Genomic DNA, 11,744 nt, shown 5'->3' on the forward strand with positions numbered 1-11,744 from the left:
AGACTCACTAGAGCTCATGCACTCCTGCAAGTATCGGTCCAATACCTGTAAACCTCCCCTATGCTCTATGCTGAGATCAATCATCGAACAACTATTCAACCCTGCTGTAAATGCTCCCACTGCAGCTGCGATATCCGTTCTCAAGATCAGCATCTCATACATGAGATCACCGAATGCCGATGCAATGCTAGCGAGCCCTGCTAGCTCTATGGAGCATGCATCAACATATATATCCTTGGCAATAGGCATCTCTGACTGACAAGGCATGTCAGCCACATGCATCTCCTGACTGTCTGCAAAAGACGCATCAACCTGTCGTGCAACCTCAGAGCAAACCAGCTGCTCTAGGTGTCTGCTGGAAGACATATCCTGCACAACTATATCCCCATGCTCACTGTCGAGCATAGAAAGGAATGACTGCATAATCACTGACATCTCAGCCTCCTCTGCAATCATCCATTGCAAACATGACCGCTCAATCAGCTGTGACTCACTAGAGCTCTCATGCTCTAACTCCTTATGCATAGACTCTTGCACAACGTCCTCCTGTCGTGACTCACTAGAGCAAGACCGCTCTACCTGTCTATCTTGCATAGAAGTATCTCGCACAACTGACTCTCTGCTTTGCTCAGTCACTAGCAAAGCATGCATGTCTGACTCTGTCACCTCTCTGTGTGACTGCTCAAGTCGTGCCCCAACTGTGTGCACAACAAGCTCACTACTCTGCACCCCATGCAAAGTACCCTGCAACCCATGAGCAAAAGAGACTCGCCTGCTCTCTCGCTCTCTACCTGGCTGCATGATCACAGAGACAACACCGTCTCTCTCGTGATCCACATGCAATGGGTAACCTGTACCACTCCTGGCACCTCTCGCAATCACTAGCGAACCCAAATGCATCACAAAATCTCGCTCTCGTAGCGAAATCTGACATCCACAATCTCTAAGCTGACCAATCGAGATCAAACTCACTGTCAAATCTGGTACATAGCACACTTATCATAACAAGTAAGATGCACCACTCGGTAATGACAGTCTCACATCTCCTGCACCTGCTATCGCATGCACCGATCCATCGATCAAACGTACACTGCCAAGCATCCCGCTAGAATAGCTACAAAACCATTCACGATGCGGCGTGACATGAAACATAGCATCTACGTCTAGCAACCAGTGCAAAGGGAGTGCGCTATCCACATGTATAGCATCTCGTGCATAGCTCAAGGTAAAAGTGACATCCCCGTCACTAGTATACTCCGACACTACATCTGCATCAACTGTCAAAGCAACTGAGTCCATGGCATCACTACATACATCTCTGAGACTGCCATGTCTCCTACGATGTCGCATACGACGAAAACAACGCCGTCTAACGTGTCTAAAATGACCACAATACCAACATGTCACCTGTCGGCGTGCTCGTGAATGTACATGTCTCACACGAGTCCGTGATGACTCAGATCTATCATACATATCATGTAATCTGCGCCAAAGTGCTCTCGAAGTAGTCTCATACATAACAAGAGCATATACAGATTCCACAAGGTGCAAAGAGAGTGTAGATAGTGCCATCTCCTCTAGCTCCTGCCACTGATCGTCAGACATGTTTGAAGGTCTACCTACATCACCACTCAATGGTCGATGCAACCCTCGCTGTGTCAATGCATCAAGCATACACTCTCTCCATGCCGCAAAGTTTGACCCATCAAACACGCGCATCTGTGAGAGGTCACAATCTGATCGATCACCTGTCTCTGCCATGAGCACAATGTAGCAAACTAGAAAGCAAAACCACCTCACCAACAACACCTGGAAATTGTCTACATGGCCAGAAACACAATGTAAAACCTGTGAGACACACTCCAAAATAGAGCTCCCGCAATGTCAATACAAGCCTCGCATGCTCTAGTATCACACTGCAATCTGTGAGCTAATCACCAAGCCCACACTGTGCGGTATCGATGCATACACACGCACAAATCTCCCACCTGCAGAGAACACCGCACACAAATGCTGAGTGCAATCCGCAATCTCTACCTAGATCACATAAATGATACGCATAAAACTCCTGGGAAAATTTCGCCAGAGTTTCGACGCACAATGGCTATCAACACAAAATAACCATTGTCCTGCAAGCTCAATACAATGAGCAATCAATACGCATCAAACTACACTCAACATACATGCATAAGCTCTGCAAAACTACGGAAAACAATGCTCGAGATCACAAGACTCTCCCACCTGAGAGCAAACCACTGTCTCAAGAAAAGAAAGATACACAACTCCTCACTCTTGCGAGAGTGGATACAAAAAACACAAAACTGTGTCCAAACTGACAAAACTTGTCAAAGTGAGAGTAAACACTCGATCACAAACTATGGCGAGAATCTGGGAAAAATCCGACAGAATTTTCCCTGAAAACTGAGCAAAAAACTCAAGTACAATCTCTACCATAAACCATAACACTACTCAATGCCAATGAGTAGAAATGCCAAAATGGCTCCACATTTTCACATACAATGGCAATCCGCACTCAACGTACATCAACGGAGTGACCGCGCATAAGCAAGCGCCAAAAGATTTGCAATCCAGAAACTTATTCAATGCGAAAACAATGCTCTCAAGAGAGCTCACCGGCACTTGAAAGTGCTCGTCAAAATGCATGTATAATGGGCATCAACCATACGCCATAACCATATGCAAACCATCCGCAAAGACCATGAATCCAAGCACAAAATCACTGCCAAAGTATCCTGTGAAAACCAGTGAAAGAAGCTCCACCTGTGTGCTCCAAAAAACTGCATCTCTCAAGAGACCGCTTCGGTGGTGCGTAAACGCCTCGGTACTTCGTTGCCCAAGTCTACGAAAAAACCCTCAAACCACAAGCTTAACACAAGCTGCAATTGCATCTTCAGCTCAGAATTTATGCACTCAACTTCAAGCATCTCCCGTGCTTCCAAAAGTGCATCAAACTCGCACACAATGCGACAACAGAAAATCTGGAATTTCTGTATACAGTCAGTCTGAGCTAAATATAAGCAAAACGGTGAGGAATTTGCAAAAAGTTTCTTCTGCAAAGTTGTAGACCTCGTCGAAACGGATGGGCAGGGACGACAGAATTCTCAGATCTGCATTCTACAAGGAGAAAAACGAATCTGAAAACTGTGCTGCTGCGCACACAGTTTTAGGGCAGCACCTTCACTTACACACAATCTTCCACACTCCTTTCTGAGCTTCCACAAGAGCATACATCACTCTCAACTGAGCTCACAAGCTCCCATTGAATTCTCACAAAGCTTCCAAGCTTTCTTAATCTCTCTACCGTCGAGAGCGAGCGAGCTATCACCTCGAAGCTCTCAAAGCCGTCGTGCTCTCCGCGGTCACCATAGCTCTGATACCAATTGAAGGGGATCGGGGAGCACCACAGACGGAGAGTGAGAGAGAGAGAAGGAGACACACAACACAGATATGGGTGGGGAGACTCCAAAGAGTGAGCAGCCCCCTATACACTTATGCTATGTATAAGGTATACAAGTCAGTGGGCGCCCAGACTCTGGGTGGCCGGGGAAGGCACAGACGCCTATACCCCAACAAGCAATATAAAAATAAAACTGCAAAAGAAAAATTTCCCACCTCATTTGTTTGTCGGAAAGCTTGGTTTGTGTCATGAAGTACTTGAGACTTTGCTGGCCTGTTTGTAAAATTAATGGAGTCCCCAATAAATAGTGATTCCATGTGTCTAGGGCATGTAGAACAGCTAAATGCTCTTTCTCATAAATGCGCAAGACCTGTTCATCCGTATTGAGCCTTCGGTCTCATATGCTATGGCATGCCCTTCTTGAAGCAAGACTGCTCCAAGGAAATAATCACAAGCATCACATTGGACCTCAAATGGCTTTGAGAGATCCGGAAGCATGAGGACTGGTTGAGAGGTAAGATTCTCTTTGAGCTTGTCAAAAGCATTTTTCTCCTTAGCAGTCCATGAATACTTAACGTCCTTTTTTGTTAAGTCATGTAATGGTTCTACTATTTGAGAAAATTTTGCTATGAAGCATCTATAGTATGCACACATACCAATAAAGCTTCTTAGCTCATGTAGATTCCTTGGATTACGCCATGCTTTTATTACCTCTAACTTCAATGGATCCATACGGATACCATCTTTAGAGATAATATGACCTAAGTATTGAATCTCTTGAAGGAAAAATTTGCTTTTCTTTTGGTTGAGAAAAAGCTTGTTCTCCGTCAATGCTTGAAAAATCACTTGGAGATGCTGCTTGTGTTCCTCCAAGGACTTGGAGTAGATGATGATATCATCAAAGAACACTCCAGTGAACATGCAGTAGGGTCTAACTATATTCTTCATCAAATGATTAAATGTGGATGGTGCATTGGTCAAGCCAAAAGGCATGACTAGATATTCATAAAGACCAAACGTTGTACGAAACGTGGTCTTTAAGATATCTTCATCCACTATCCTTATTTGATGATAGCCACTTTATAGGTCAATCCTACTAAAGTCGGTAGATCCTTGTAGATTATCAAACAAATCTTCTACCTGAGGAACAGGAAATCTTTTTTTGATAGTAATATGGTTTAGTGCTCGATAGTCCACACACATACGGTATGTAACATCTTTCTTTTGCACTAAAAGGACTGGAGAACAAAAGGGAGAGGAGCTAGGCCTCACCATCCCTTTGTCTACCAATTCTTGTACTTGCCTCATGATCTCCTCTTGTTGAGCTTGGGAAACTCAATAAGGAGGCTTGTTAGGCAGTGAGCTTCTTGGTAGGAGCTCAATCCGATGGTCATCATCCCCTTGTTTTGGAGGTAAGTCCATAGGGATATCATTGATAAAAACATCTTGGAATCCATTTAGAAAAGTAGACAAGTCTAACTCTTCTTGAATCCTACCATTTTTATTTGATAAACCGTTAGCGTGATTAGTGGATTCTTTGACAAAAATCATGTATGCAAAAATCCAACTTTTCATTGACTTATCAAAAGCTGGTGAATTTACAAGTGGTATAGTACGACCAGACTCATTAGCATCTATATACATGTTCTTTCCCCTGTAGGTGAAGTAGATTCTCCTTTCAAGGAACTTCATGTGGCAGCCATGCGATCAAACCATGGCACCCCTAGGATAGCATCCTCATGTTGGAGAGGAGGGATGAAAATTTCTTCTTTGTCGACATAGCTTTGGACATGAAGCCTCAGCTTCCCAATCAAGGGAGTAATGGAAGCTTTTTGTCCCTTGAAAGTTGTGTCAACCTACAATATCTCCCATCTCGAAAGCTTGAATGCCTAACTTGGTGGCCAACTCCGTTAATATGAAGTTGTGAGTAGAGCGAGGACCAAAAAAGATGAAGGCATCATGTTCCCTTATCTTTCCCCAAGCATAGGAGAGAGATGATCCTTTACAATGAGCATCCTTTTTTGGAGCTTCGATGGTGGAAGCCCTAGGAGTCTCATGGCGAGCATTTTTCTTGGGGCAAGAATGATAGCCATGCCCTTGTTCCCCGCACTTAGAACACTATGGTCCTTGCAAGCTCTTCATGAGAGAGTTTTTTTTAACCTTTTTAAACTCCCTTCTCTTTGGACCTATTGTTGTTGTAGTTGTTGTTTTGCCTTGGAAAGAATTTTGGGCATTGGTTTTTTCCTTTGCATCATTTTTATCTTTGTTTTCCATGGGTTTGACATTCCGGCTAGCCCCTTGTTGGAAATTGATGTGGGAAGCAACCATGGTGTGGTGGATTACTTCGGTGATAGAACCAGGCCGTTGGGAGTTGACATAATCGGTCATTTCTTCAGGTAATCCCGAACAAAATTGTTGCTTTTTCTCGATAAAGTCTATCTTTTAAAAGACCTTGTCCACATATTTGTGAATAGACTCATGTAAGAGAAGCTTCAAACTGCACCATTCAGTAAGTTCTTTATCCTTTGCATCGCTTGCAAGGAATTGCCTCATGATGGAAACTTGTAAAATTTTCCATGTCTTTGGGGCTTCACCGTTGCCACAGAGGCTAGCCCACCATTGATGAGTCAATTTTTGGAAGTGCATAGGTACATGGTGTAGCTTGGAGGACTCCATAATCCCTCGTCTCCAAAGGCCGCGTCAAATTGCTGGATGAAGGTCAATACTTTGTCGGTGGCACCAAAGGTGCCATCATAGGTGAGAAAAGAGATACTCTTTCCTCCCTCTTTGAACTTTTTGAGTTTTTGTGATCTTCGCCATGCAAGGTATGATTTGCGATGTCCTCCCCTCTTGTATTCTCTAGGAGAATAGCCATAGCTTTTGTCGAGAGAGGAGAAGGTGAAGAAGAAGGAGAAGAGGGTGACCTCTTTCTTGACCTTTTCTTCCTTTGTTTCCTCTCTTTCCTTTCGGAGTGACGAGGAGAAGGACTATGTGTTGACCGTTTCCTCATGGGAGGAGTCGGCAACCGTCTAGACTGTCATCTTCATGGAGCCACATCTTCAGAGGAACTTAGGTATTCATTACTTTCTTGTTCTTTGGATTCCTCCTCTCGTATGGAAAGGAGTCTTCTTTTGGGGGTCTCATCAAAAGACCTCCTAAGCTCTCCCTCCTCTTGGAAAGATGGTGAGAAACAAGACAAAGTTGTGGGATGACTTCTTGGATGGTGCCTTGTGGGCGTATCGAACCACATATAGGAAAGCCACGGAGTTTACACCATTTCACTTGGTCTATGGTCAAGAGGCTTTACAACCAATTGAGATCAACATTCCAACAATGCGACTTCATGGCAAAGCAACACAAGATGATAAAGAAGCATGGATGGATCGACTTCTTACCTTAGCTGAGCTTGAGTGGAAAAGAGAAGCAGCATACGAGTGCTACAAGAGGAAAGCTACACAGACGAAGGAGAAGCTTGACAAGAAACTAAAGGACAAAGGCATCAATGAAGGAGATCTGGTGCTAAGGTATGACAATCGACTTGATAATCGTTTTGATGCCAAATTTGTAACTAGATGGCAGGGGCCATACATAGTCAAAAAGGCTTTCAACTCAAGTTATTATCAGCTTACAAACTTGAATGGGAAAGATCACTCCAGGAAGGTAAACGGGTATCGCTTGAAGCCTTATTTGAGTCGCCTTCTACCAAAGGATCTACCAAAGATCTGTCAAAGGACAGCTGTCTCATGTAAGTATTGTTACATGAAGCATGAGTATAACTCCAGCCAAAATTCTGAGGGGCCAAACAATGAAGATCTCATCAAGGACTCTGAAGCACTCTCTTTGGAAAAGATGCTCTATGATGGTACATGAATATACCATCATCCTGGGGGAGGGCTAATGATAGCCGTTTTTTGGCTTTCCATAATTTCCATAGTAAGCTACCTCACCCTATCAAATCACTCAAACATTTTGGTTATCCCTACCATTTCACTGTACATAAGTGTGTGTGAGTTAGGGACTTTCTCCATATTTTCTTAAAAACCCTCAATTAGCTAGTCACTGGGCTAGTTGAGCCAAAAAATAAAAAATTATAAGTATATTATGGCGCATTTGTGTGTAAATATTTCATTGTATATAGGGCCTAAATAAAAGGATTTTTCATAATTATTTTGGTATTTATTTAAATATTTCTACCTATGGTGTGTAATTTATGCTATGTACATTGACTCACCATTACCATATTTTTTCTTACCATTTTGCATACTCTTTATTTCATATAAAAATAATTTCATGCAAGCTTCTCTTATTTTTGGTGTAACTCCATCCCCAACAAAAATAAAAAAACACTAGTTCTATTTATGTGTATATTTTTTCACTATTGTGATTTTTTCCTTCCTACATCTATTCTCTATTACTCTCATAAATTAGACCACCAAAAATATTCATCTTTTTATGGTAGACTTATAATGAGAGAGATTTATTTTGACCCCTTTATATCTTTTCCACCTATATTATTTATATTTGACATGTACATATTTTTTTAGACCCCTCAATATTTGATTTTCTTAGTTGTACTATTCACTTATATCATGATCTCAACAATATCTTCAATTATAGACCTACCAAATAAGGTCAAGGGTATGTGGAATACATGCATGCACCATGGAGGTATTCAAAAGAATCATCCAAAGAAGGACCTCACAAGGACTTTGTGCAGTGGAAAAAAACAGTCGGTTTTGCTAAATTTTTAAAGATCACATGCTCCCCGAATTTGAAAAGGTGATACAAACAAAAGTTGTAGCTCGTGGGCTGAACTTTCACCTCATATTTTTTCATATTTTTTTGAGCTACGAGCTGTGAGCAATGATTTTATTGGTGGACCCCAGTTTGCCCATGCTATGCAGCCACACTCCCTCTTCCACTTTACCATTTTCCTCTTTCACACACACCTCTCCACTCATCATCCCCACCTCTCTCACCACTCCTCTCTGCACCCTACTCACCTTCTTCTCAACCTTGAAGAATAAGAGAAACCATGGTAAACTCATGTCTCCTACACACACTTCCATTCCAAAATTGACCACCTAGTCTCATTTTCTCTTCCATATTACCCATATTTATTAAAAAAACCACAAAATTCAGCCTCTTCTCTTGAAAGACAGCATCATGGTGATTGATTACTCATGTTCACTTACCTTGGCTCCCAAGGAAGGTCAAGAATGGAGAAAAAATGTACCGTCAAAGCTAGTGGACCGTCAACAAGCGTCAAAATTGACCCTACTCAAAACACTTGGAGCATCAACATTGTAAGAAATCCATATTTTCTTACCTTAAGAGTTTTTTCTTCCTTATTTGTATCCTACATGTATACTCCCATTGTAAATATCCAATTCCATTTGTAAATAAACAAAAATACTACCTCTACTAATTTACTAACACTAACCTACTATGAAAAGTCCTATCACCTCCACTTCTTTCCTCTCTCTTTTCTTCATCTATCCCCACCAACTTCTTGATAATTCCAAGCAAAAGAAATTAGATAAGTGCTGAAAATCTAACACAACCACGGTTAGAGGAGTAACCCTAGCCCTCAAAATTGCTATAAAAGGAGGGTGTAGCTAGCACAAAAGGGGGAGCCATAAGCAAGAGCACTATGCTATAGCTTGAGAAGCCAAGCTCAACCTCTCTAGAAGGAGTTCTTGAGTGGAAGCTCATTGTCTTATGCATGCGCATGTGTTGTAATAGGGGCGATTAGCAAGGAAACTCTATGCCATTGTAAGAGAGAGACTGATCATTCAATTGAGAGTAGGAAATCTATCATTTCTCCTACTAGTGTAAGCCCAACATTTGTTGAATCAAGGAGGGTGGATTTGGACTAAGTTTGGATACTTTGTCTCTCTTCCAACGTGAAGTAATGGACAACAATGATGTGTAAGTGTCTTGGTGTTTTTGTTTAAGTTCTTGATAGCTTGTCTCTGGGTGTTGTCATCAATTTATCCATAAATCCCACATACTGTAAGAGGGCGACAGGGTGGAGAGGACTCCACTGGCCTTAAGACAGTGATTGGGGTGGCTTTTCTTGTGATGTGTTGTGGTGTAATTTACTCAAGCTATGTTGAACAAATACTAATCTCACTTCTTATTGGTTATGACAGATTTGTAAGAAGGTATTCGTGCAACAAGCACCCCCTCCCCCTTCCCTCTCTTTCTTACATATATAATTGTGTTTGCTTGATCATTGCCGATACACTTTAAAGCATCCCGAGCACTCTCTCTCTCTCTCTCTCTCTCTCTCTCTCTCTCTCTCTCTCTCTCTCTCTCTCTCTCTCTCTTTACGCGTCCTAGTTCGCATCCAAAACTAGGTGGTGCCCCAAATTTGTGTAGGGTTAGGTTGCGGGTTTGTGTGTGTGTTTGTTGTTTTTTCCAACCCCAACCAAATTGAGCAGCACGGGAGCCTAGAAAGGTGCTTAGAGGCCACTCTTCTTGTTGCCCGCCACGGACCGCCTCACTAGTAACAAGATAATTGATAAACATGGGGACATCATCATTAGCACCTGCACGTGAAAAATCAAACTTATCAATGTTCATTCTACTCTCTTGGTTATTGTTAGCCATGCTAATTATACTTATGTGTTTGTTGAGTGTATTCTTTGGCAATTCAAAACCTTAGTTGCTACTCCTCTTAGCCTTTGAAAATAAGCACTTAAGTATCTACAACCATGGCTCGAATTGGTTAATTATAGAGAGTAGCAGGGTGGGTCTAGCATAGCAGAATTGCCGAGGAATAGCTCCTTTAGAACTTCTTATGGCTCAATAATGGTAAAGCCGTAGGCAGGTCTAAAAAGACCCCATTATTAAGACCAAAGCTCCTGAGGTATGCACCATATCCCACATAGTGGACTCAACAAAACCGATAATATATCCCAGTCCCACTTACCCTAATATAATTAACAAAACCATTAATAGGCTACTTAAGGACCTCTCCTCTTAAGCAAAAAAAGAGAAACCAAATTCTCTGATACTAATGTAATGGAAATGGCCTATGAACTTTGCAAATAGTGAAATTAAGAGAATTAGAGTGAGCATTTTTCTGAGATTACTTTGAGAACATAGAGGTGAACTTAATTGATGGTAGCAACATGAACATAGTACTTAATTAACTTGGCATGAACAATACTTTTGCAAGAGAGAGAGTATTAGAAAACATGACATAGTTGAGGACCGGATTTACTTGGAGCCGGTCCCTCCTCCAAAAGGTGTTTGTATTATAGATTCTCCCATCAAGAGAGACTTGTTACAATACAACCTTTGTGTTCCTTGTGACCTTGGTGATGCTTTGAAGATGGAAAGCTTCATGCATCACGAGCATAACATAAACTTTGCAAAAAGCATTAACTATCCCAAGCCTCAATCCGAAGGCCTCAAACACCTTCAAAGGTGGAGAGAGCTAGCGGGGAATGAGGGTAGGGAAGAGGAAGAAGAATCATTCATAGAAGAAAGAAATAGTTCCTCACTTATCATCACTCTTCTTGCTTAGCATAGCATAATAGCATAGTAATCAAGATGAAGAAGATAGCAAGCTTAAGCATTGAAGCATGGCTCTTGGTTAGATTTGCATTCCATAGCCAAGAGTGTTGGTGTAGGCTCTCCACTTCTCAACAAGCTTGGAGAAGGAGATGGAGCTCTTGCACTTTGCACTCCAAACAATGAGAGAATGTGTGTGTGTGTGTGTGTGGGAGAGTATACCCCCCCTCTCATGCTTGGTCCACACCTCTCTCTCTCTCTCACTCTCTCTCTCTCTCTCTCTCTCTCATATTATTTAATTATTTCATTTGGACACGTGTCCTCTTTTTCCTCTTTCAGAGAAATAACTTAATTATTTATTTTTCTGTCTCTAAATTCTCATTGGACCCCTTTAAAACCTATCCAATAGCATTCAAGCACATTATGAGGGCCACATGTGGAGGATCATTTAAATTTTATTTTTTTAATGCTTATTAAGTCATTTGGTTTGAATTAAATACTTCAAGCACTTAGTCAATCAAGCATGGAAATGTTGATGCCTCTTGAGAGTTTATATTTGAATTGAACACTTCAAGAACCTTAGTCATTTAAGCATGTGAGAAGCACCTGAAGCTTTTGGGCAAGGTTCCCACTAACACTTAGCAAGCCGACAAGCACCGCATGCTTGGGTAGGATTCCCACCTCAAGGTCAGCCCTAGCTTGCCTATGATCAAAGGACTTTTTAACACTAGCTTTTGGAGAGGTCTTTAATAAAGATAACCCTAAGGTCTTCAAGCTCCATTAGGTAGCATTTCTCTTTAAC

General features: G+C 41.8%; 1 protein-coding gene across 1 annotated transcript; it reads left to right on the top strand.

The window, feature by feature from the left end:
• Window positions 1-6,751: 6,751 nt before the first annotated feature.
• Window positions 6,752-7,288, top strand: LOC147422063 (uncharacterized). The gene has a single exon (XM_086503005.1). It carries the CDS (start codon window positions 6,752-6,754, stop codon window positions 7,286-7,288), a length of 537 nt encoding a protein of 178 aa, XP_086359131.1.
• The last annotated feature ends 4,456 nt before the right edge of the window (window positions 7,289-11,744 follow it).

This window comes from Adiantum capillus-veneris, chromosome 27 (genome assembly GCF_014529385.1).
Source record: "Adiantum capillus-veneris isolate H3 chromosome 27, ASM1452938v2, whole genome shotgun sequence".
In the NCBI taxonomy this organism is placed as follows: Eukaryota; Viridiplantae; Streptophyta; class Polypodiopsida; order Polypodiales; family Pteridaceae; genus Adiantum; species Adiantum capillus-veneris.

Coding starts and splice junctions, on each gene's coding strand:
- LOC147422063 (XM_086503005.1), top strand. CDS start 6,752: ATGCGACTTCATGGCAAAGCAACACAAGATGATAAAGAAGCATGGATG.